Genomic DNA, 26,400 nt, shown 5'->3' with positions numbered 1-26,400 from the left:
GTAGGCGGGCAAGGAGAAGACTAAGGGTTTTTTGAACTTTGCCTGTGTTTTCTTTTACTTAGCCTATTCTTTTACTCAGCCTCTATTTTATTGTATTGTATATTTATTGTATTTCTATGTGAAGCACTTTGAGTCTGCTTCATGTATTAAAAGTGCTATATAAATGAAGTTGCCTTGCCTTAAATAATATATTACAATTTAAAGTAATCTGGTTTCTACCTACATGGTGTGATTATATGTGACTTGATTTCGTCTATTTCCCATTATGGTTAATGGTTTGGGTACTTAGTCCACCATTGTTGATTTCTCACCAGAAGAGCCAATCTCCAGAGCTATGGCTCGCCAGGCAATGACCTTTTTGGAGTTGTCTTTGTAATGACGGGAACATTGGTCATACAATTCGACATATTTTTCCACCTCGACGACCAGTCTCTCATCGTCCATTCTCGTAATTGTTTCTCACAAACGAAAGAGGGCGACATCCAGTGGTGAGGGGTAGATATGGAGGTGCCTACGGGACCCGGGATGCACAAACCAGCTTTTAAAAAGCGCTTTTTCAGGGGCGGCGACGCTAGGGAATAGAACATTGGCTCGAAGACTAGTTGGGCGGCGCGGCGCGTCGGCGCCGGTGTGGGCTAGTACATCCGGAATAATGGGGGCCGACTTTTGGACGCGCCACTTCGGCGCCGGTGTGTCTGACCAACATACATACTTGGATTTGCGGGCCCACACACCAGTACATACATGTGCATTCATGGACTTCTCGTTTTCGCACCACATTTACATTCCTCGATCAGCACATACATGGACTATTCATACTTGCACTACATTTGCACCCATGGAGTTCCATGGACCGATCCCGAAAAAGGAAACTGTATTGTCTTAATATGTATTGACAATGACATCTTTAAATGGATGATTATTGATGACTGACGTTTGAAGTAGCATCAGATTACTTAAGTTTGACTATGCATTATGGCTCCATTGTGTCGATATTATTAGTAATTGTCTTTTCATGAAAAGCATCAAGAGTAACGGACAACGATTGAGTGTGGCTTGGTTTTCCACACTTGGGATTTAATTGACATTTGATTATGTGTTTACAGTGTCACATAAAAAGATTGTTATTGACACATGTTGGACAGATGCTTTATTCCATGTAGTCGCGCCGTCAGTGGACAGTATGGAGTGACGGGATTAAATATAGTTTTATTTATTTTTTCTATTCTAAGGAGATGTTTCTGGAGTTATAACTGAGAAATAACGCAGTTGACTTAAATGAATCTGATGACATAGATTTAACGCATGATACGGGTTGAAATTAAATTTATGAAGGGCGATGATAAAACATAATCGTTCTTCTCACTCTACAATTCTTCTGTCTGACTTCACATCATCTGTGTCGCCAATTCTCCTTTTCCTCTGACCCATGCGTACGCATGGGTCAGAGTTTGCTTAGGGCTGCGCACATTCTCCCGTCAAGTTGTTTTTTTATAGATCACAACCTTGGCGTGGAAAGTCACGTACGCCAATTTCAGCCCCGTTTTGTGCGTACGCAACGGTTATAAATGAGACCCCTGGTCTTTACTTATAAAGGCTGGCTAATTGGACACTCCATAGACACAGGTGGCAAAGAGATAAGACATGCAATACCTTGATATCTCGCATGAATAGTATCATTCTTTCACTACCACACAAAAGCTTGGGTTTAACTAGCCCAGAGGGACGATTTCGTGTTGGAGATGTGGGCCAAGCTCGATGCACACACAGACACACACACAGTCAGAAAGAGTGTGTGTGTTTGTGTGTGCGACCCTGAGACAAAATGAGGAACGTTTGTGTTCCCAGGGATCTGAACGCTCCAGTTTGACGGATGGAATGGACGGACGGATGAAAGGATGCATGGGAGTAATACAACCAATGGATCAAAATCAGAGAGGAAAAGACCCATACCTTTAGGCCCAGCAGGACCGATGTCCCCCTTCTCACCGAGACTCCCGTTGACCCCCGGTGACCCCTTCAACCCTCGAGAGCCAGGGAACCCCTTTTCTCCAACGATCCCTGTCAACACAGACACACGCACGCACACACACACACACACACACACATACATGCACACATGCACGCACGCACACACGCAATCACACACACACACACACACACACACGCATGCCAACACGTGCACAAGCACGCGTGCAGACACACACATACACACACACAGGCGTCATTTCACTAAAGATCATATCTGGCATGCATTTGTTCTTGGTGAAAAAAACACTTCAAACTCGTTCCAAAAGCTGCCATCCCCACTCTCCAAATCCCAGGGTCAGGCTTAGATCACCGCAGGACAACAGTTTAAGGTGACCGTGTCAGTCTGAGACAGAAATCCCATGAATGAGTTCGGCCCTAGCATTCCTAGAAAGCATTCACAGGGTTAACCATCTCTAGCCAATCGTCTTTAGCCAACTAGCAGTTGCTAGCGTTACAACTGTGTGGCAATTATTGGAATCACGACTTAAACACGGTTTGGCTAGGTTTGCAGTTTGGCTAGTTGTGAAGGCGACTTGCTCATTGCAAGTCGCAATCTGATGTGTTTGCATTGTGTTGCCATGGAAACCTTAATGATAAGATGGGATTCAAACCATAAAGTAGTAAACGTAAACTAAACATGATGTCATGATGCGATCTGCAGCAATCACATTTTGGACCCCGTTCTTCTGCCATCACAACTTCCAACGGATTAGTTCATTGGATCTTATAGAGGATATCATCTTGGCCTTTCCCCTGCCTTGGTTTGCTGAAAGGGTTTCAGGGCTGAATATATTTTATGAAAATATTGAATGACGCACAATGTCACGGTTTGTGTTTAGCGGCACATCGCCTGCTCATATTTGGTTTCCAGCAATTGTTGCATTTGTCAAACGCACACACAAGTAACATATCCAAGTCCCCGTCAAGGCTGTGTCTGAACTGTTTGAGTAAATAAACCCACTTCAGCGAGTTCTCATGTTTTCAGGGCGACTGTTGCGTTGTTTCTAATCCTAACTCTTGTCTTTGTGGTGTGGTTCTCTGTGTCTCGTGAAGCTTGAGTTCGAGGGTACTTCCAAGGCATTAGCATACTCTATCTGGCATACTGCTGGGTGATTTTCCGTGTTTGCACGTCACTGTGTTGGAGATGTAAACACAACTGCCTAGCGTCTTAAAATCCCTCCTCTGTGATGGTTTTAACTTGTGTGTTTTGTGGTTGTACCCCGTTAGTCAATAAACCCCTGAGGGTGTGAATGTATTATTATCCTGATCTCATAGCCTCATAGCTTACTGAACAAAAAGAGGTTCTGAGACTAGGCCTGGACTTTTTCCCCTCGCTCTTTTTCTGCAGCTTGTTTTGATGGTAACAAATGAAAAACATTAAGATTTCTTTTTCTAATCATTCATTTTTGTAGGTGTACTTTTTCATTTGCGGTTTTTCCCGGAAGACTTCCTCCTGCCCAGTATGTTTCAAGGGGATGTGGAGGTTCTTGGACGAGCAACGTGAAGACTCTAACCTGGTGATTCAGGTTGGGGATTTGGCAGGGGCTATTGTTTTCCAAATAAGTAGATGTAGTTTGACCAAAAGTTTTTTTTTTTGTAAAACACAGTTTTAGCTATATTAGACGAAAAGAGTCTGAATTATTTTCAACTGAAAGCCTCGACCTGAATATGCTGTTCTGTCTTTTGAGCTGACTTGTGAATACATCTGTTATGTTTTAAATAATCTTCATCATTTATTTGGGTTAGGGTTAGGGTAAGGCTTAGGGATAACCCTTAGTGCAGACAATCCTCAAGACTGCTCAAGTGGATCTCACAATTCACACTGCACTGGGAATGACACGATATTCTTTGTTTATCGTGTCATTCTCTCCCTCCTTACGTTCACGGTGGCTCGATATTTGAATCCTTGAACATAATAATGCAACAATTTTAAAGTCAATATGCATACAGAATGCATGCCAATCCATATCAACAACTAGCCCAGATCAAGCTTCAAACTGGATTACCCAGAAGATATGATCAATATATTGATCAATGATTTGACAGTTGTAAAGAGAAAGGGAGCTAAAAGAATGAAAGAGCAAGATTTAGAAACTGAACAACCCAAAACACATCCCCTGCCACTTTGGTCTCTCCCTCCTTACGTATCTCTGTGATCAGAACTGTTGCATACAACGATACCTGATTGGTCAGAAATGAGCCAGGATCGCTCTAAAGTCTAAATTGGCTTATAAAGCAGATACAAATAACACTCCTTAAGTAGTCCTTCAATCTCACCAACAGCACCTCTAACTCTCGTCCAATGAGAATAATTCCTTGCCTTGTTACCGGCAAAGATGTGGCAGATCACTGTGCGGTGGGGGCATCTACACGGATGGTGAAACCATGATAGACTATTTGAACATCCACCCACCTCTCATCCCGGTTAATCCTGGCATTCCGTGGTACCCTTGGGTCCCGGTATCCCCCTTTTCCCCTTTTGGCCCCGGAGGTCCTGTGGAAGAAACAAAGGGGATCATAAGGGCTGGTTCACCTCACCCTGCAGCATGAGCTCTGTGTTTTCCTTCACTTTGTGTTTACTTCCACAATGTAATGAGACTGGTGCCAGCATGGAAAAAACACAATGAAATGATATTTGTACAACAAGGGCTAATATTTAAACAGTTTAATCTGAGGTTTACTCATTTCTATTTACATGACTACAAATTCTGCCAGTTTACTCCACAGACCGCACACGCTTACACACAGACACACACACACAGACACACAGACACAAACACACACACATACACACTCCACATGCACATACACGCACACGCTCTGTGTGTAAAAGGCCCTGTCCAGATGTTTGCTGAAGTTGGACTTTACTCTGAAAAACAAGAGGAAGAGAGAAGATTTTAAATTTAAACAAAAAAAAGCAGAGACAGAAAGACAGAGCGTAAAGGGGGAAGAGCAAAAAAAATAAAAAAGCTTTCTCCCAGCCACGATGGGAACCACATGTTTGAACAAGATGGACCACGACGGTACTGGGAATACCATGTTTTCATGTTCTCTGGACATGTTTGTCCTTGACCTAGTCTGGACAGAGGGTCTGCCTCAGGGGGGTTGGGGGGATTGACGGACAGAAGAGAACATGGGGGAAGGGGGCTTTTTCATATGGCACCCTTTTTCTGCGTTGCAGGTGTATACACACACGCACGCATGCATTTACACGTACGCACACACACACACACATGCAAAAACACACACACATACACACACTAGGAGACACATACGTGTATGCACTCGTGCACACACACACACACACACACACACACACACACACACACACACACACACACACAGCCCAAACAGCCTGTTCCACCTTTGAAGTCACTTTATCAATGTTTTTAATGACGACACAAATGACTAAATATAGTAAGTATATCTTACAACCGCTGATAAACAATGTGGTTTGACTAATTAATTAGATGACAACAAGTATGAAATGTTGAAGAGTGTGAGCAAATAACCGCTAGCGATTTGCGCTAGTTTAAGTTTCAAAGCCGCAAACAGATGGCAAGAGATGTGACAATTAGCGTTACGCTCAACACATGGTGACAGCTCGTGAGCCACAGCCTTCTACTCTTTAGCCAGTGAGACGAATTCAGCTTGAGTTTATGTTTTGGCGCTTTCAATGCTATTCAGTTGCAAAGCCATAACAACTGGAAATCCATAATTCAACCTCTGAATGTATGCCAACTTTCCCTTGGTCCCTGAACAAAAAGTGTAAGATAGGGACAGAACAGAATTAGATACACATAGAGTGTGTTGACTATTTTGAGTGTGTGTGTGTCGGAAAGAGAGAGTACGCGTGCCTACATGCGTACCTATGTGACCCGGTGCATGCGTGTGTGCATGTGTGTATGTGCTTGCCTGAGCATGTGCCAAGTGACTGTTCATTGGTAAAGCAAACATGCCACTCAGACTCTCATTACTGGTCATTAGCAGCCCATCATCAGCAGCCAGATAACTGTTTCCATCCCTCTGGTCCACTTGTGACACGTTCCAAAATTCCCTTCAGTAGAATTGGCCATGCGCAAATATTCCTTTCATCCCAGGCAGGATGCATGTAAGCATTCATAATTGTGTGAGGATATGGAATTATAAACAAGTTGCATGTTCTTATGTAAAGAAGCCCAGCCAGGAATGGAGGGGGATTTGGCCAGTACACATAAACATGCGGATATATTACACACACGCACGCACGCACGCGCACACACGCGCGCGCGCATGCATTTCCCTCGAACACACAATCAGGGTTTTGCGCACGCACATATAAACACACACACATAGGTATACATACACTGTAAAATTGAAAGGTTCGTACAGTGTTACAGGGCAGGTTTCAGGTATATATTTTATGATGTCAATTTTCAGGTGCCAGAGCATTAGCTCCACACCTCAATTGAATACATACTTCCAGGTAATTGATATCTTTAATAAACGAGGTAAAAAGTAAATCTTGCAAAAGAGCAACATTTACAAAATACAAAAATACAAAATATACCTAGAATACAAAAATCATCCCCACCAAAAAAGTGCTCTCACAAGTCTTGTCCAACCCCAGGAGGAATCACGAAAGGTGAAAAACCAAAATCTTAATAAAATACACAATAAAAAAAAGGCTCTGAAACCCAAGCAGAAAGGCACTTTCTGAAAAGAGAGAGTAAGAAAAATGTAATCAAGATGAAATGGGAAGATTATGAACATCCATTCCCTTCTGTCTTACTGGAAACAGCTGTAAAACCTATTTTGCAAAATAGGCATATTCTGATACAAATGAATAATAATAATAATAATGCTAATAAGACATAGAATCACAATGTAGGACTATAGACTCCACTACTACTGTGATCCATCTGCTCATCCATCCAAAAGTTCAGATCTCCCCTTAATGCTTTAGTCACACTATAAAGATCATCATCACACCTCACTTGTATCTAGCAGAACTTTAGTCACACTATAAAATCATCATCACACCTCACTTGTATCTAGCACCTCTGGGTGTATCTCCATTAACACAAGTCATTTGGATGACTCCTGTATAGCATTCAGGAGAGAAGAGGAGAGGAGAAGTGAGAAAAGAGGAGAGGAGAAGTGAGAAAAGAGAGAAGAGGTGAGGAGAGGAGAGAGGAGATGATAGGACAGTAGAGGAGAGCCAATGATAGGAGAGGAGATGAGGGCAGAGGATCAGATCGGAGAGGAGAGAAAAGGAGAAGAGCGGTGCAGATAAGATAGAAGAGATGAAAAAAGTTCCAAAATGCTCCTGGATAAATTGTTTTGCAGCGACCGGCCGAAAAGAATGATATATATTAGGGCTGTCAGTTAATCGCGATTAATCGTGAGTTAACTATGACATTAATGTGATTAATCACGATTAAATATTTTAATCGCTTGACAGCTCTAATATATATATATATATATATATATATATATATATATATATATATAGCAAGAGAGAGATAAAATGAAATATAGAGAGAGAGAGAACAAACTGCATCCCACACACATGAAAGTCAGAGATTGGCAGTGAGGTGGCCCTGTCTCATTGGTCTTCAGTTGTATCAGTCACCCCGAGGGGGAACGCCAGCATTACATCATGGCATTCCTGACTGGTTCCTTTAACAAGCCCCGGGATCTTGTTCAGTCCACTGGCAACAGGTCCCAGTACCATGTCGGATCCAATAAGTCAGAGTAGAGCAAGAACACACACACTGCCCCGCCCACACCTACACCACCACCACCACCACCACCACCACCACCATCACCACCACCACCTCCCCCCCACATGGGCTTGAAGGTGTTGGCACACCACATACTCTCAAGAGTACTTGAGGCAGTCAGTCATTCTTTTATACACCAGTACACGCACAAAGCACAAGTCAAAGATCAGCAGTGTGGACTGTCTGGGGCTCAGTAATGGGGGAATCAGTGGATTTATTTTTGATTAAATGCGGCGAGCTAGCTAGACTTCTAGCAGGGTTGGCCGTGTGTGTAGAAACATCTTGAACCAACCAACCCGATTCGATTTGGGGCCATATTTGCCGTTTATGCAGTTTATGACGGCCATAACCTAGCTTTGATCACTCCTTGAGTGTGCCATGTACACAGACCAGCTCATATCCACGATTAGATCTTTTGACTCATTACTAATCTATTTTTTGAACATCGTTCTACTTCCCTTTAGTGTCGTCAGAAAGCTGCAGCCGTAATCAGCCGAACCAGCTGGAATGTCATCCTTTGGGGCAATAAGGCCAGGCCATGTACGTCCTCTAAAAGTGCTTGTTTTTGTCCCTGACAGGCTCTGATTATTATTGTGTCATCATGGAAAGTAAACACCACCTTTTTTCTTTACCCTTCGCTTGTTCTGGTCTGTTTGTTATTGTGTCCCACAAAGTCTCGCTCAAGGAAAAGTCTCACAAGACTTCAGTTGTACAGGAAGAGAACAGTGGACGTGAATGAGAGATGGAGAGATCAGTTTTTTGTGCTGGGAGACTTGAGATTGTAATTGCATGAGATTGTTGCAGATATTTCCTTCAACAAAGCAAACGAGATTTTAGAGCGAGACTTCTCCTTGAGGGGGACTTCGCTGGACACTAGAGCCCGACCGATATAGGATTTTTAAGGCCGATACGATACGAATATTTTGTGATTAAAAAATCCGATATGCCGATATATCGGCCGATATATATAAAAAAAATAAAATCCAGAAACGCGCAACAAAACAAACAGATTTCCCTAACATTGGTTAATTGTAGTTATCCTTTAAATCCTTTTCACTCTCAACTAACACGTAACAACAGCAAAACTGGACATGGTAGTCATGAATTAAGTCATGCTTATCGACTTTAGAGAATTGATGGGGATGTTCTTTTAATTGTTATTCAAGCAATGTATGTCTTGTGACAGTTGCCAACTTACCATGAACACACTTGCACACATGAGCTGTGTTGGAAATCATTCCCTATTCACTCCCTCACTATTCCCGATATAGTGTTTATGATATAGTGCACTATATAGGGAACGAACAAACGAGAATTCGGACACTACGCTGAACATTTCTAAGCGTCATTTGCGTCAGTAAATGCGCCGGGTATTTGTGTGACGCAGACAGATGCTCCCACATCATGTAAACAAACCGGGCAATCCCGAGGAAAGCTGGAGCTTGTATTGATGTTGAATGCAACATTTCCTTGATCAAGTTTTTTTTATTAATTTTGAATATTACATTTTCTATGTTAACTCCCAATTAAATTGTTGACATCTCTAAAGGAAAGCCGGAGACTCCATCATTAAATGTATTAGTTTTCGCGGTTATTCAGCTTCTTCTTCTCCTCCGGAAGAACACTACCGCATTGCATTGTGGTATACGGAGTAACAAGTAGGGAACATCGTATGTAGGCCTACACTCAAATTTTAGTGCATGAAATTAACCACTGAGAATTCGAACACCACTGCAAAATGGCGAGCACCCTATACAGTGCACTATATCCGTGATAGGGAATGATTTCGAACACAGCTATGAACAACACCGATGATCTCCGTCGATCTCCGTCATTCACTCTGCCTGAATCAGCGGGTTTGGGGCGTTAGAGCGCCCTCTGGTGGACAAAGTGTGTGTTTTTTTTTTAATATTCATTTATCGGCCATTATAATGCGATACCGAATAGTTTGAAAAATGCCTAATATCGGCCGATAATATCGGCCTGCCGATATATCGGTCGGGCTCTACTGGACACAATGACAAACAAACCGGGATCAAGCAAAAGGTAAAGAAAAAAGTTGTGATTCTCTGTAGGGATCCCTACCCCAATGTAAGTTTTATAATCTGATTAATAATAATATAATGAATTATTGTTATTATTAATCTGAGCCTGAAAACAGCCAAAACAGGCATGCTTATGGCGCGTTTCCACTGCAGGGTGCGGAACGGATCGGATCGCAAAGGTGCGGGTCGGGTCGCGTTTCCACCGGCAAAAGTGGGCGTGACCCGGACTTTGCCGTACCCGTTCCGGCCCCGTTCTCGGGACTCCTCTGTTGGGGTACCGCAAACGAGACGAGACGCCTGAAAGGGTCCCGTGAAATTCTAGCTACACCCCCCCTCCGTTGATTGGTCGACAGAATCGGCACTTCCGGGTGACGCGGGGATAAAAACAAACGAACAGTAGCCTCGAGGTATTATTCTTTACAATTAACTTGTCGCGTAAAACGCTTGCTTGGGCGAACAGGGAGGTGGAGACGTTCGTCTGCATTCTTGGGGAGGAAGACGTTTTTTACGATGTTTACGTAGCTGCCGCGGCGATCGACATCTGGCCTACCACAAAGGGTACTGTCGGCAGTGGAAACGCGACCTCGGAACTGAGCTGGGCTATACCGCCCCCTCCCTACCGCACCTTTGCGATCCGATCCGTTCCGCACCCTGCAGTGGAAACGCGGCATTCGACGTACATCGACATAGTGCTGCAGTCCCAAAGGATTCCAAGCAGCACGTTTTGCGTGCTAAAACTCTAACTGGGAATGGACTCGACCAACTTCAGAGTTCCAACAGGGCGGGGGCACCTTCTAGTATGCTGAGGTTCTTGAGGAACACGGAGTGCTCCCAGTCCTTGAGGCGGAGGTCCTCGGTGATGGTGTTCAGGATCTCCATCTCGTTCCTCAGCTGGGCCTCTGTGTTCACGTGGGTCACCCACAGGCTGGTGGTGTCCTCCGTGATGTTGCTGATCTGGATCTGGGGGGGGGGGGGGGGGTGGAGGAAGAGCCACAGTCACATTGTAGGTAGATACAAAGATAAGCATGGGCGAGCACATGAGAGAGAGAGAGAGAGAGAGAGAGAGAGAGAGAGAGAGAGAGAGAGAGAGAGAGAGAGAGAGAGAGAGAGAGAGAGAGAGAGAGAGAGAGAGAGAGAGAGAGAGAGAGAGAGAGAGAGAGAGAGAGAGAGAGAGAGAGAGAGAGAGAGAGAGAGAATTTAGTCGAATGAGAGAGAGAGGGGAAGCGAGAGCCAGAAAGCAGGTAGTTAGGTTACATGATTGAATAAACAGTAAATGGAAACAGGGGGTCTGGTTTAGGGGTCATGTTTCAAATCCCCCTAACCTGCAGGTCCTTGATCTTCAGGTGATGTATGCTGATGTCACTGCTGAAGGTGTGATTGACAGCTCCCACTGTCCAATTGACCTCCTCCAGCTGCTCCCTGAGCCCGCCTAGCTGTCCTGACGTCTCCCTGGTATAGAAGAGAAACGGAACCGGATATCAGAAAAATTTACTTGATACCAAAATGTTTTGATGCAGTGTCCCACTAACATTTTATCATGTATGTGTTATATATCTTTATACATACAGTACGTAAATTATTGGTGCCAGATATGAGTACAATTACAGAAAACAGTGTGTGTCTGCGTATGCGCGCGCGTGTGTGTGTGTGGGTGTGTGTCTTTATGTGTGTGTGTGTTTGCATGTGTGTGTAAGTGTGTGTTGGTGTGTGCGTGTCTTTGTGTGTGTGTACGTGTCTGTGTATGTGTGTGCGTTACCTGAGCAGGTGGTCCTGGTCGCGGAGCCAGGTGGAGGCCCGGGACACCTCCGCGATGAGGCCCGACAGGTTGCGCGTGGCGGAGCTGCTCAGGGAGGAGAGCCGGTCGTCCAGCTGCACCAGGTAGCCCTCGGCCTGCAGGGAGTGAGCCTGGGCGCTGCGCAGCTCCGTCTCCAGGCCCTGACAACCGCCAACAGCATCAGAGGGGATCAGGCTGGAGGCCGTTCACTGCATTTATACAGCGCTTCACCAAGGCAGCTAAAGCTTTACATGGTACATGGAGTGTGTGTGTGTGTGTGTGTGTGTGTGTGTGTGTGTGTGTGTGTGTGTGTGTGTGTGTCTTCAGGGCAATGGGGGGGATTTAGAAAATGATCTCAGATTTAAATTTGATTAGAGTTGGACTGGTTTAGATAGTTTATATAAGTCTTTGTTATTGTTGGATTAGATTAGTTTACATATAATTTAGTTTAGATTTGTTTGGTTGAGATCAGATCACATAGATAGTCTATTACGTCATTTTTGATTCGATTTGTACCTTTTGACCGTCTAAAGGGGATTTAGGTAACAAACAACCATAAACTTAAGGTGTACATGCAGTCGAGTTCCACGTAAAGCTCTATCATCTAAAAACAGTCGCTGGGGAGACGCAACTGAATGTGGATGTTGATGATGTTCCCCTCTCATATTGGTTGAGATCCAACATGGCCGCTAGGTGAGTCCGGCTCCACAGAGTCTGTCCAAACCTTGATGAGGATCTCCAGCCTCTGCAGCCAGTCGCTGTGGTTCTGGAAGAGGTTCTCCAGCTTCCAGATGTTCTCCAGCAGGTCGGCCTGCGTGGACGCGGCGTCCCCCGAGGGCTGCGGGGTCAGCTGCCGCGAGCGCTCCGACATGCGCGTCGCGTTCTCCATCAGCACCTCAGGGTGCTCGGAAGAGACACGCGAGCGCGAGACTGTGGGTGAGGGAAGGGGGGAGGGGGAGGGGGAGGGGGAGAGACATTACAAGGAGAGAAGGGCAAGGAGAACAGGGCCCGTTCTCAAAGACGGAACAAACCAAAAGCGTTGTTTTTCATCTGCAGACACGGGTTGTCCGTCGAGCAAAAAGGCAGATAGGACGCCTACAATGCAGCGGAGCAGATTTGCGTTTGTTGGTTGACTTCTTCTGCCTGGCTCTTGCCTAAAACAGAGGTTTTGGACATAATCCCTGGAGCCTTCGGAGGAGGATGCTCTGTCCGGAAGCACCTCAGGAGGACAGCTCTGTAACTTTAGCCGAATGTGCTTTAGGGCAACAATGCAAACTCGATAACGTGGGGTTTGGAGTTTGTTTGCACTCTGGAGAGAGAGAGGAAGCACTGTTCCCGGCTCTGCATCACATCGGTCACGGTGCATTAGTCAAACCAAACAGACGCTTCAAATGTCTCTGCTATTACGATGTCAGCGGGCGCTGCGTCCACGCGCAACGAACCATTTACGCTAAATCGTCCCGTTGGTATTGGCAATTACATACGTATTGGACTAAAGCAGGTTCGATATTTTATGATGTCATAAATTGTGCTAGCATGTACAATTTAAGATTTCTTAATGAAGCAAGGAAAAGTTTGACCATTCCCTGAGCAATGGCGGAAAGTTTGCCATGGTGACCCTAACCCAAACCTAACATCTGATATAGTCATGGATAGGAGGAGAGATAAACATACAGAAAACATGTTCTGAGAGAGTCCAATTAGACATGTCGTAATCTGGCCTGGCTCTTAAGAGCTAGCGTGATCTGCTCAACTTAATGCCCCCAGCTAAAACAGAATACCCCCTGCCACCATACTTTTCTGGCTAGAGTGTATGTTTAGCGGTTAAATCACTATTTGTTGACAGTTAACTTACTGCCAGTGACCCTTAATCTTGTTTTTGGCCATGGCAAAAGCAGGACAAGTAAGGTATTTTCTCAAGCGTGTCTAATGAGAACAAGCTTTGCTGTTCCGTGTTCTGTTAAGGGCATGTTGCTAGGCGATGGGCAGGTCAGCGCTCCGAGATATTTAGAGGGGAAGAAAAACTATTTGCAGTGACGAAGTCCTGTGTTCCAGGACTGCCTGGAACCATGTTGAACCTCCTAAAAATCAAAAGCCTTGGCTTTCCTGTTGTTGGAGAGTGTTAGAGTTAGAGCTAGAGAGGGAGAGGGAGAGAGAGATGGAGAAAAAGAGAGAGATGGAGAGGGAGAGAGGGAGGGAGAGACGGAGATACGGAGAGATGGAGACAGAGACAGAGAGGGCAAGAGAGAGGCTTGGAGAAATGAAAGGAAGCATATAGGAGCTCTTCCCATACGGGTATGCAGGCCTCTTGAATACATTAACATTAGTAATTAATTAAGTAAGTAAGTCAAGTTTATTTACAACGCTCCATTCACACAGACAAAGGTACAACCAAGTGCTGCACTGCTGTTGTGCATCATCTTACAAACACACAAAACAAATTCAACTTTGCATTCCTTTCACTGTACTACCGATTTGCCAATTCCAGTGTACACATGCATGTATCACACACTATGTATGCATAACTCATATACACATACTTGTGTGTGTGTGTGTGTGCGCATGTGTGTTTGTGCGCATGTGTGTGTTCATTGGCACGTCTTTCCTCGCAAGTACATGCACAATTGCAGAGCAACACTTGAGTGAATGCACTGAAGAATTCACATGGGTTTCGGCGAAAACCTCCCCTCTTACATTACAGCCACATTCCAGCCTATTATGTGTGTTATGTTGGTTCCTAATGGACTGCAAAACTAAATAAGCCCAGGTCCATCTACTGCAGAGAGGGCTTAATTGTTAAACGATGGCCTGTCAGAGTCAGTGTATGTTTTAAATATGAGTCTGTGCACACACACACACACAAACATACTGGATGCACATGCATGCACGCACGCACGCACGCACACGCACACGCACACACCCAAACATACACACACATCAAGGTGTTCTAACCCACCCACACGGACTAACTAAAAAACATACATGTGCAAACACACACTCACAAACAGACGCACACACAGAAAGGTATTCGCACACACACACACACACACACACACACACACACACACACACACACACACACACACACACACACACACACACACACACACACACACACACACACACACACACACACACACACACACACACACACACACACACACACACCCCCTCTTGATTTAATCCAGTGCCCTTTGCCCAAACCCTGTGGTGGAGTCAGAGGATGAACAAGAGCCAGGGGAATATGGATGAGATGAGAGGAGCAGAATCAAAAGGCACTAAACCAAGACCACATGGTCAGGCCAACCCAGTAGGAAGAGAATGAGGGTGAGGGAGTGAGTGAGTGAGTGAAGGTGAAGAAGGCCTGCACTTTATTAAAGTGATGACACTGATTTTCAAGTAAACCACACACACACACACACACACACACACAAACAAACACAAACACAAACAGCCTGCATGCATGCATGTGCGTGCTAACAACTCGTCTAAATGCATCCTAACTTGATGCAATCAACTGATTAAAGGTTTACATTTATAAAGGTCTACAGCTCTTCAAAAAGGCACTCCTTTTCAAAATCCATCTACTTTTAATCACAATAACCATGGAAAAATTGCTCAGCCGAAGATTGGGACTTTTCTGTATGAGTCAGAACTCGGTCTCCAATAACAATCAGGGAAACGCCCCATTAAGCAAACATCTATTTTAAAGCTGTCGCTGACCACATTTATCTCATTCCTTAAACATAAAACCACCAAAGTATACCACATTGACTCCATCCCAACCCTCAACATAAGGAGCCACAGGCATGCTCAGAGTTTCCCATTATTAAAATGTTTTCATCAGATTTATTTGCTAGGCTAAGGCTGATTTGGCCTGTATTGTGTCTAGAGGTGTATATGCCTCTAGAGTTTCATGTCATGTCTCCTGGCATTATTCTTCTTTAAATTAGGCTTTGTTTTATGGGGTCAATGTTAGTGGTTGAATCTAAGCAAAATTCTTAAATACAGTGAGTATTATTGATGTAGCTTGTTATGGTAGTGACACCTCTTTCCTGATTACTTTGGGCTTATGGGAAATGGTGTTGGCTAAGGCCAGCTCGCCATTAAATGAACAACTCTATGCCAGTAATAGTGCCGTTGCTTTGCTATTGTTTGTGTTTCGGTTATTTGTGTAGAAATCACTAAGGGGATTTTCTTTTACTTCTGACCCAGGAACAGGATGTTCAGGAACAGGATGTTCGGTTGCATCTTTTTTTTTTGTGCAAGGTTATAGCGAACAAATATTAAAACCAGATCAGCCAGACTCTGATCCAGATCCGCCGTCTCCGCAGCCTCCAAGTGCTGCGCACCCATTGGTCGACATGTCCCCTGTGTGGCTGACACTATATCCTTCGTTCTATCATGTGTTCTGGCTCAGGACTTGGCCTGGGAGAGCCGATCAGACCGCCAGCCCACCACAGCTGCAGGGACGCAGCATGTGTGTGTGACCCTGCTGGATCTGTTGCTGCACGCTGCTGCACTTCTTCAGGGAGGTAAACCCACTGGTAACAAGACACACTTATTTCCACCTTAAACAAATAGAAAAGCTTTGAATTTGATATAAACACAGTTCAATGCACTTATTTTATTTACGTGAAGCTATTGTACCACTGAGAGCCGATCGAGGCTTAAAGAGAGGTATGCGTGTGTAAATCAAAGTATTAGCTTTGATTGAAGGGTCACATTCCTGCGGTTGTGCCCCCCCCCCCCCCCACACACACACACACACACAATGTTGCCAGAATAGAGATCATCTCTATCCAAATTAAACCTTTCAAAAAGCTCTTTCGCTGCTCTAATGGATGTGTGGTTTCTACATCATATTGCCAATTTCAGGAGGTTTTAAACATGGTATCTAATGTTGGACTCACGATATATAACACATCCAATGTTAAAGATATTATGACTGAATCTTATCGAGTGTTAGGACCATGACCAGGGAGGGAGGAGGGGAGGAGACATACAAGGACCAAGGAGGGAGGAGGTGAGGAGACATACAGGGACCAAGGAGGGAGGTGGGAGGAGGTGAGGAGACATACAAGGAGGGAGGAGGGAGGAGGTGAGGAGACATACAGGGACCAAGGAGGGAGGAGGTGAGGAGACATACAAGGAGGGAGGAGGGAGGAGGTGAGGAGACATACAGGGACCAAGGAGGGAGGTGGGAGGAGGTGAGGAGACATACAAGGAGGGAGGAGGTGAGGAGACATACAGGGACCAAGGAGGGAGGAGGTGAGGAGACATACAAGGAGGGAGGAGGTGAGGAGACATACAGGGAACAAGGAGGGAGGAGAGAAGGAGACATACAGGGACCAGGAGGGAGGAGAGAAGGAGACATACAGGGACCAGGAGGGAGGAGAGAAGGAGACATACTGGGACCAAGGAGGGAGGAGAGGAGGAGACATACAGGGACCAGGAGGGAGGAGAGGAGGAGACATACAGGGACCAGGAGGGAGGAGAGGAGGAGACATACAGGGACCAGGAGGGAGGAGAGGAGGAGACATACAGGGACAAAGGAGGGAGGAGGTGAGGAGAGGGAGGAGGGACCAGGAGGGAGGTAGGGAGTAGTTGAGGATGAACAACATATCCCCCTGCCAACAAAGAAACCATCCACCATCACCGCAGACTGTGAATAAAGGTCTATATTCACAGGAAGGCAACGAACCATGAACTCATCAGCTACAATGGATACACCGATAGATATCTGTTTAACAAAAGATGGCCACACACAAACCGATTGTCCCAAACGACAGTACAGCGACGGTGTGTCAGCTGAGTGGGGGGTGTGGGTCTGAATTACGATCGTCCATTGTGGTGAAGCTCAGAGTTGTGCTCTGGCATTGGATTGTCGGAGTGCAGAGGTGAGTCTGCTTGTCGGGGGACTAGGGACATTTTTATGTACGGGTTCGAAAACCCAGGAGGTGAGCTCATTGAGGAATGTGGTCATGCCTCCAGACGTAAGACTGGAATCACAAAGGGCTCCTCTAATGGTGCTGCCCGACCAACTCCTGGGCAGGTACCAACCGTTAGACAGACGGCACACTCATACTGGGGATCCCGATTCCTGCGTCACATCGGTGTAATTCAGAGCGTGAATATTGGTATCAAATATGTTTGCAACTAAACAAATTTACTTTCAATGTTTGAAAGTGTACGGTAAGTAGAATCTAATTCTGTGGGAAAAAAAAATGTAATGTATGTGGTAACGTTATTATGTTAAAACATTCCACATGCTCATGAAGTTATTTTTGTATGATTATCTCGACCACATATAACAGCGCTAGGCTGCCCCATGATTGAATCTGCCCCATAACATTACCTACAGCTGTTCGGCTCGTTGACTCATCTCATGGTAAGTAAGCAAGTTAAAGTTATGTTGCTTGCGGAATTTTCATTCTAATTAAATGAAATAAAATGAATAAAAGTGGGGTAGCGTAGCATCAATGAAACTCTCACACATTAAGTCGTCCGTGAAGAGTATTACTGCCCGAGTCCCGTCAGACAGATTTACACCAGCGGCGGGCGGCGGTGACGCCAACAGATCTCCCGTTCCCACGCTCCTTCAGACGTCACCCAATGAGGTATTTTGCTATTGTTTTGATTGAGCGCCCCCTAGCTGCAAAGATGACTCATAATACCTTTAAGTAGAGGAGAGAAACTTGAGGGGGGCAAGGAGAACAAAGCCTATATCTATATACATATTTGAGGATATGAGAGATTGTGAAACAAGTCACCCGGCCCTTAAAGTATGCCGTATGGTTTGTGGTCAAAGAGCAGAAGGACAGCAGAACATTACTGGCTACAAGTCGAGTGCATATCACTTTCATAACACTACATATGCCAGCAAAAGGGGATATTAGTGTGGGAAAACCGGGAAGACTGTAAATGGATCTGACAGGATCTGATTGGATCGTGTGGAAGTGAGGAAACACTCGCGAGACAGCTGTGTCTTTTAGTGTCAAGAGACAAGGCAATTAGGGCTTCTTGAGCAGAGTGGGAACATGCTCCCATTGACGAGCCTGCTGCCATGGGACCAGTTCATATTCCATTTATAAAGTTACAATGTCTAAGATTGGCGCCTCCAAGGGTTGTTGGCATTACCAAAGAAAGAAACAACAGCAACAACATTGCAACTGATTTTTGTCTCAACGTTCCACTTCCCACAACCAGCAGCCAGGGCAAACAAGCTAGGGTCGTATCAGAACTCTGTTGATATGTAGCAGCTCTTCATTTCTCTCCTATTCTCAAATTTCCCAATATCAATCCTGGTGTAACCCCTCCTTTTGTCCTTTGCTTCCTTATACATGCAGCAAGGTACTGGTGCAGCTGAAGGTGCTGGACATGTAGTAAGCTCCTTCAAAGCAAGAGCGCAACTAGTGTAGTGTGGTAGGGCACGCTATTGTCTGTCGTTTTCTACACGTCTGCACAGGGATGGCTCGCCAGCTGGAGTGACTGCATTTAAATAACATATACATATAAATCATATCAATATGATTTTACTCTGGCCGCGAGCATTGCACCATTCTAAAGCTCTAAAGATCTCCGAGGAAATTCACAACTCTTGGCTCACTACTTTTAAAGAAAGTGGAGCTTCCCTTGTTGGATGAGCCTCAGGTTGCTTTAAGTTTCAGCTTTCGGTCATTTTAAGTCCAGTTTGGGATCAGTAGTTCACAAGGGCCTATGTGTTAAGTAAAACTTAACTTTGTAAAACAAAACCCTGCTCTTTAGAATTTGGTTTTGGCATGGAAGTATTTCTCACACGTTTCAAATCTGAACTTGACACAGTCTACAAACACGGTGTCAATATGCCCCTTGGTGATGGCTCTCAGACATTCAGGAAGGACCGAATGCAGTTACATTAACCGTTCTATTCTGTAGTGTATAATAAACTATATCTCTTTATCAACCAACACACACACACACACACACACATACACATACACACACACGCATGCACACACGCACGCACGCACACACGCACGCACGCACACACGCACACACACACACATTCCTGGATGGACAGACAGGCTTGGGTGGACAATGCAACGGTTGATGGCAGACAGGGGGGAGAGCAGACATGGGCAGGGGGTGAGTCTTCCCCCAGGGGGTCGGAGTCAATAGAGACATGCTCAATTATCTGAAAACATGTCACATCCGCCTTGGGCGTTGGTCTGCATGTGTGCCCTTATTTGTTTTGTCTGGTTTCCTAGTATTAAGAAATAAGTGTGCGTGTGTGTGTGTGTGTGTGTGTGTGTGTGTGTGTGTGTGTGTGTGTGTGTGTGTGTGTGTGTGTGTGTGTGTGTGTGTGTGTGTGTGTGTGTGTGTGTGTGTGTGTGTGGTGTGATTATGGGCGCCTTTGTGCACGCGTGCATGTGTGTGACCCTTTTTCAGGATGCGTTGGGATGCCCGGACCATCTGGTCTGCATTAGACTTTGCAATGGGCTGTGTGTATGTGTGTGTGTGTGTGCGTTTGTGTGAGAGTGCGTGCGTGTGTGTGTGTGTCGTGTGTGCGTGGGCATGTCATGTCCATTTAGCAGCTTCTTAACTCAGAACCATTAACCGTTAGAAACAGGCACTTACAGGGAAGAACCATTCCAAACATCCAATGTAAGTAAGTAAGTAAGTAAGTAAAATGTATTTATAAAAGCACATTTATAACAGTTTGCACTGACCAAAGTGCTGTACATAGTGCATTCAGTAGGCAAAGATGAAGGCAAAATAACATTGGAATAGAATACAAATAAAAGACATGACACCGTCAGCTCCACCGTGCCAACACCGTGCGTGACTAAACTCTCTCCTCTCTCCTGGCGTACACAACACAGTTACATTGCTGTTCCTTGTTACCGCCCCCCTGCTTAAGCACAGAAAGTACAAGATGCTTTGAGATATGACTGCTCCAACTTCATCTGGGAGTGAGTTGGGTGAAGAGTGTTGAAGAGTTTAATTTGATGTGTTGTTCTTTGGTTGCGGTCCAATCACCAAGTGTCTGCTTGTGTTTCCCGCCATCTCCTCATTGCCTTGCCGGTCAAATGACTGGAAGTATGCGATGGTATGACGAGAGTGTTTTGTTCTTCAGATGCCTTAAGGAAATGATATGAAGCTAATAGTATACTTTCCTAATTGTGATCTGATTTTCATAACCTATCATCTCATAGTAATGTTGCGAGGTAAATGCACAGCTGAAGGTGCATGACAGGTTGCTGTGGAGAGCTGAAGTGTCACCTCAATGCAGAGACTGAAGTGACGTTTGGACGTTTCATTGCATAGAAGTGTCTGCTAAATTACTATATGTAAATTACAACACAATCCGGAGAACAACCTATGATTAACAACAGCATGATGAGTCAAATATAATGCGCAATGTCAAACATTTTAGGTCCAGTAAGTGAGCAATGCTGTTATCTCGGTAAAATCCATTTTGTTATACATAGATCAGGACGAAATCACCCACAAACTTCGAGACAAGACGCAGCACAAGAATAGCTCAACACAATGGAGCTAACGTAATATCTGAACGCCTGAGATCTGTCACCTTCTGTCACCTTCCGCTCCCAGAGCATCTGTTCTTCATCCTTACTGTTGGGCGTTCATCGAGTGTAGAACAAGTCAAGTGTTCGCTGCAGTGCCCGGCTTTGTGGCCCCGGGCCCCATGGTTACTAATCTCTCTGTTCAGCTCTCTCACAGCTTTTTAATAAAATCGCTTAATGGGATGTGTGTGTTAAGGGTAAGGTTAGGTGCATCTGTGAGTGTGTGTGTGTTTGAGTGTGTGTTAAGGATACGGTTGTGTGCGTCTGTATGTGTGAGTTTGTGTGTGTGTGTGGATTGTAAGTATGCCTTTGCATTTGTGTATTTTGCATTTGTGTATTTTGTGTGTGTGGACGTTTGGTTTCAATGTGTGTATTGCTGTGTGTGTGTGTGTGTGTTTGTGTGTGTTTGCGTTAGCGGAAAGGTTACGTGTGCTTCTGTGTGTGTGTCTGTGTTAAAGATAAGGATCTGTGTGTGTGTGTGTGTGTGTGTGTGTGTGTGTGTGTGTGTGTGTGTGTGTGTGTGTGTGTGTGTGTGCTCGGGTGAGATAGATTGCGAGTATGTAATGGTGTGTGCGTATTTGTGTTTGTGTGTGTGCTTGTGTGTGCTTGTGTATGTCTTTGTGTTTCTGAGGGTCCTTGAATGATTCAGAGCTTTGTTCCTACCTGATAGCGAGGGGCCATTACAAACAGACTTACTGCCCGCCTGGACTCATTTGATCTTTAAGTGACATTTCACACTCGTAGACAAGCTGACCTGCTATTGTACTTTGGAGGAGCTGCTGAATGGCTCACCACTGAGACGGGTTGCTACGGACACCCAAAGCCAACGCAAACCCTCTTTCTATCATTAAAAATAAATACCTTGACAGAAAATGAAGGCATACCATAACAAAAAGGTTGGTTCATGTGACATTAATAATACTAAGCAAATAACCTTGTTTCTTGTGTCTATAAATGAACGTCTACGAATGCTCCTGACCGCTTAAAATGTGCTTAAAAATACAAATGAATAAATTCCCGAAATACTTAAGTACTCATGTGTTCTTAAGCATTCTTAAACGTAGTGAAAAAATAAATCAACTGAAGTAAAAAAGATATGACTAATAAAATCATTTCAAAGAGAAAAGTTCATCAAAGGGCTTGTGTGGCCCCGCACGAACGATACACACGCACAGCCTTGGTTGTCCTTGGTTCCCAGATACAATGTGGCGTGTGGTGAAACACACATATGTCACGTTAGGCCTCAAGGTTTGGCCCCTGTGGCGCTTTGCTGAGATTCAATGCCACAGCAGCAACAACACCAACTTATGTTGGGTTAGACGGCACCTCATCACCGGCATGTTTACTTTGGTCCTCCTGTTTAACCAAACTTTATTCAGTCTGAACGAATTTGGTTTAATCTTTGACTGGTAAAAAGATAAACTCCATGTGGCCTGCAGCTGAGAGGATGTTGACGCTGGAGTGTTTTGGGTCGGAATCAAAAAACATGATGCCCCCCCGCATATTGTATCAGATCCAAACCAAAAACACACTTAGAACGTGGTGTTCTTTTACTGTGCTTACCAGCTAGTCCCAATGAAGATTAGATAACTGTCATTTGTCATGACCAAAAAAAAAAAACGATACCAAATGAAAGCCTGGTTGAGGAGTTTAACTTAACCGTGCCCGTCCCGGCTATGACCTGCCTCAGAGGAATAAAATCGGGTGAGAGAATGAGGTTCTCTGTATTCCCACACTTCCCCATCTACCCGCTATCTATCTGTGTGTGTGTGTGTGTGTGTGTGTGTGTGTGTGTGTGTGTGTGTGTGTGTGTGTGTGTGTGTGTGTGTGTGTGTGTGTGTGTGTGTGTGTGTGTGTTTTAACACCCTGCTGAATCAGAATTCTGATGCAGACTTCACTATCTTGAAGGAACTGCCTGAATTTCCCCCTATGGACCACCTCAGCCAACCTCCAACCTTCCTGGAAGTTCTGTCAGCTGTCCGCACCCTGAAGAATAACAAGTCTCCCGGCTCTGACAATATCCCTGCAGAACTGCCTAAACAGGGAGGGTATCTGTGCACAAGAACATTACACCAGTACATCACCAAGGTTTGGGCTGATGAAAACATCCCACAACAATGGAGAGATGCCAGCATTGTTACCATATTTAAGAACAAAGGTGATAAGGCCATCTGTGGTAACCATAGGGGCATATCACTTCTTGCTGTGGCAGGCAAGGTCCTGGCCAAGGTGATGCTTCGAAGGCTTATTAATAACATCACAGAGTCAATGCTACCCGAGTCACAGTGCGGGTTTAGAAAGAACAGGAGCACAGTCGACATGGTCTTCACAACTCGGCAACTCCAAGAAAAGTGCAGGGAGCAACATAAAGACCTGTTTATGGTTTTTGTCGACCTCTCCAAAGCCTTCAACACTGTGAAGAGAGATCTCTTGTGGGATGTCCTAATGCGGATTGGTTGCCCCATCAAGTTCGCCAACATCCTCCGTCAATTTCACGATGGAATGACTGCTAGGGTGTCCATAAGAGGTCAAGAGTCTAGCCCTTTCCCAGTGTGCACAGGGGTAAGACAAGGGTGTGTATTGGCACCAATGCTTTTTAACATCTTCCTCTTATGCGTCACCCAGCTTCTCCACAAGGGTATTGAAGAAAACAGTGGGGTGACAGTAGAGTATAGGCTGGATGGTAACCTCTTTAACATCAGGAGGCTGCAGGCGAAAACCAAACTGCATAAAGTAAGGATACTTGAGATGCAGTATGCAGATGATTGTGCTATTGTATCTCACTCTCCACAAGGCCTCCAGTCTGTTCTAGATGCAGCAGTTAGGGCATACAGCAGGATGGGGTTGACCATCAATACAGCCAAAACAGAGGTGATCTGCCAATGGAGTACCAACATCCCACCCACACCCCCCATCTTCACTGTAGCAGGGGAAAAACTGTCAGTTGTTCCATCTTTCAGATACCTGGGGAGCATTATATCTGGAGACAACAGCATTGACAGTGAGGTCCAAAACAGGTTAAATCAAGCATCAGCTGCCTATGGGAGACTCAGGCGTCGGGTTTTTCAGAACAAGAACCTTAATTTAAACACAAAAATCAGTGTCTACCAAGCAATCTGCATCACCACCCTCCTCTACAGCTGTGAAGCCTGGGTTACTTACAGCCGCCACATCAAGTCCCTGGAACAGTTTAACATCCGCTGTCTGCAGCGCATCCTAGGAATCACTTGGCGTGACCGAGTGCCGCACACTGAGATCCTTGGGAGGACAGGCTGCAAAAGTATTGAGGCCACAATCACTCGGCACCAACTGCGTTGGCTGGGGCATGTGACAAGGATGCCCTACAACCGTTTGCCCCGCAGAGTGTTATATGGCCAGCTACACCAAGGCCAGCGCTCTGCTGGAGGTCCAAAGAAACGCTTTAAAGACCAGATGAAAGTTACGCTTAAAAAGTGCAAAATAAAACCTGGAGACCTGGAGAACACGGCTGCTGACCGCAACACCTGGCGGCAGCTGTGTCTAGATGGGACCAATACATTGGAGGAAAAAAGGACTGCCAGAAGACATCAAAGAAGGCTCAGGAGAAACACACCCACACCCATGACTGCCATCAACACCAATACCATGTATACACATGCCCCACCTGCAACAGAGCCTGTGGATCCAGGATTGGGCTATTTAGCCATCAGAGAACCCACCGGTAAAAGACAAAGATGGACGTCATCATCGGACTCGATGGACAACAAAAGAGAGAGAGAGTGTGTGTGTGTGTGTGTGTGTTGTGTGTGTCCGCTGTTGGGGTGGATGTTGGCCATCCATGACGGAGTCTTCGACAACAACACAATTCCAGATACCAACGCCACATCTGTCAAAGGGAAGTGTCTCTCATGGTTCCTTTGCATGAGAGGGGAGAAGAATGGTGAGAGAGAGAGAGAGAGAGAGAGAGAGAGAGAGAGAGAGAGAGAGAGAGAGAGAGAGAGAGAGAGAGAGAGAGAGAGAGAGAGAGAGAGAGAGAGAGAGAGAGAGAGAGAGAGAGAGAGAGAGAGAGAGAGAGAGAGAGAGAGAGAGAGAGAGAGAGAGAGAGAGAGAAAACAGCGAGGGGAATTCATTCACCTTTCATTCCAGGCAATGGCAAAGTGACTTTATGTTTCACTTTGATGGCGTGCCAGGAGACAGGAAGGAGGGAGAGGGAGAAAAAGCAAACAGGAATCCATTGTTGAGCAGCGGAGACCAGTCAGTGTTGCAAGGTCAGCAAGAGAAGCACGGGCCCTTCCATGTTGAGCTAAGTGCACTCTCCCAATCCTCCAACCCCTCATCTCCAACATCTCCTGATGCAGTTCACAGCCATTTTTATCCGAGTATAATATAAAAAGATCTGAACAGCCACAACCACAATGGGTTTGGCTGAATTCTTACAATTGTAAACGTACAAATTACATAATTAGCAGAATATCGCCTCCCTCTTCTTTAGGCTTTACTGCCCGGCGAGTGACTTCAAGGAAACAAAGAGTACTCCATTAATGTGTATCAACTCAATGTTCTTCTCGACGTACACATGTAAACACCCTAACAGTTGATACCTTGCCATCAGAGGCTGAGCCTGAAACCCTGTTTACCATTCAGCTGTAGCTCTACGTTTCCCCCACTGTTTTACAGCCGTTGTTGTCGTCGGTTGCCATGACTCCCGGACCCTGCAGGTGCTAGACTGAGTTGCGCCTACACTGATTGCTTTAACCAACCGTCTCACTTAAAGGAATAAAACATATGCTCCGGCATTGAATCCAATTCGTCACGTTAACGAACACTGTGGTGCAACGTTAGACCCTCGATTTGTGACATCACAAAAATGATCACAGATGATCAGGTTATTACAATTCCAGCACATGACCTAACCTAACATAACCTGTACAATGAAAGGTCAAGCTCCCAAGGGGATATACTCACTAAACCGAAACATCTTTCGATGGGAGCACACATATATTTTCTTTGCTTTGTTTTTGTTTGTTCTGGAACAAGACCGTTGGAACAAAGTACGAAACGAAAACCCGAACGCACTGCAACATCTGGGTAGTGGGCTGTGACCTGGCGGAAAGACAGCTGTACACTCACTCCAGTTGGTTGGCATCAACATCCAGGAGGAAAGAGGCTGTTAAGAGCGTGTGTGTGTGTGTGTGTGTGTGTGTGTGTGTGTGTGTGTGTGTGTGTGTGTGTGTGTG

At 45.2% G+C, this 26,400-nt stretch overlaps 1 protein-coding gene across 3 annotated transcripts in view; it reads right to left on the bottom strand.

Moving 5' to 3' along the window:
* Positions 1–26,400, bottom strand: part of scara5 (scavenger receptor class A, member 5 (putative)) — a 62,122-nt gene that overhangs the window by 20,197 nt on the left and 15,525 nt on the right. For all 3 annotated transcript variants that reach the window (XM_060041096.1, XM_060041095.1, XM_060041097.1), the window contains 6 exons: positions 12,340–12,545; positions 11,598–11,776; positions 11,164–11,290; positions 10,633–10,801; positions 4,445–4,525; positions 1,954–2,061 (listed from right to left, as the gene is read on the bottom strand). In XM_060041096.1, the coding sequence (XP_059897079.1) occupies positions 1,954–2,061; positions 4,445–4,525; positions 10,633–10,801; positions 11,164–11,290; positions 11,598–11,776; positions 12,340–12,545 (870 nt within the window). The remainder of the gene's footprint in view (positions 1–1,953; positions 2,062–4,444; positions 4,526–10,632; positions 10,802–11,163; positions 11,291–11,597; positions 11,777–12,339; positions 12,546–26,400) is intronic.

The sequence above is a fragment of the Gadus macrocephalus genome, chromosome 21, assembly GCF_031168955.1.
Source record: "Gadus macrocephalus chromosome 21, ASM3116895v1".
In the NCBI taxonomy this organism is placed as follows: Eukaryota; Metazoa; Chordata; class Actinopteri; order Gadiformes; family Gadidae; genus Gadus; species Gadus macrocephalus.
Note: the sequence above shows the minus strand (reverse complement) of the source record. Positions and strands in the feature narration are given on the sequence as shown.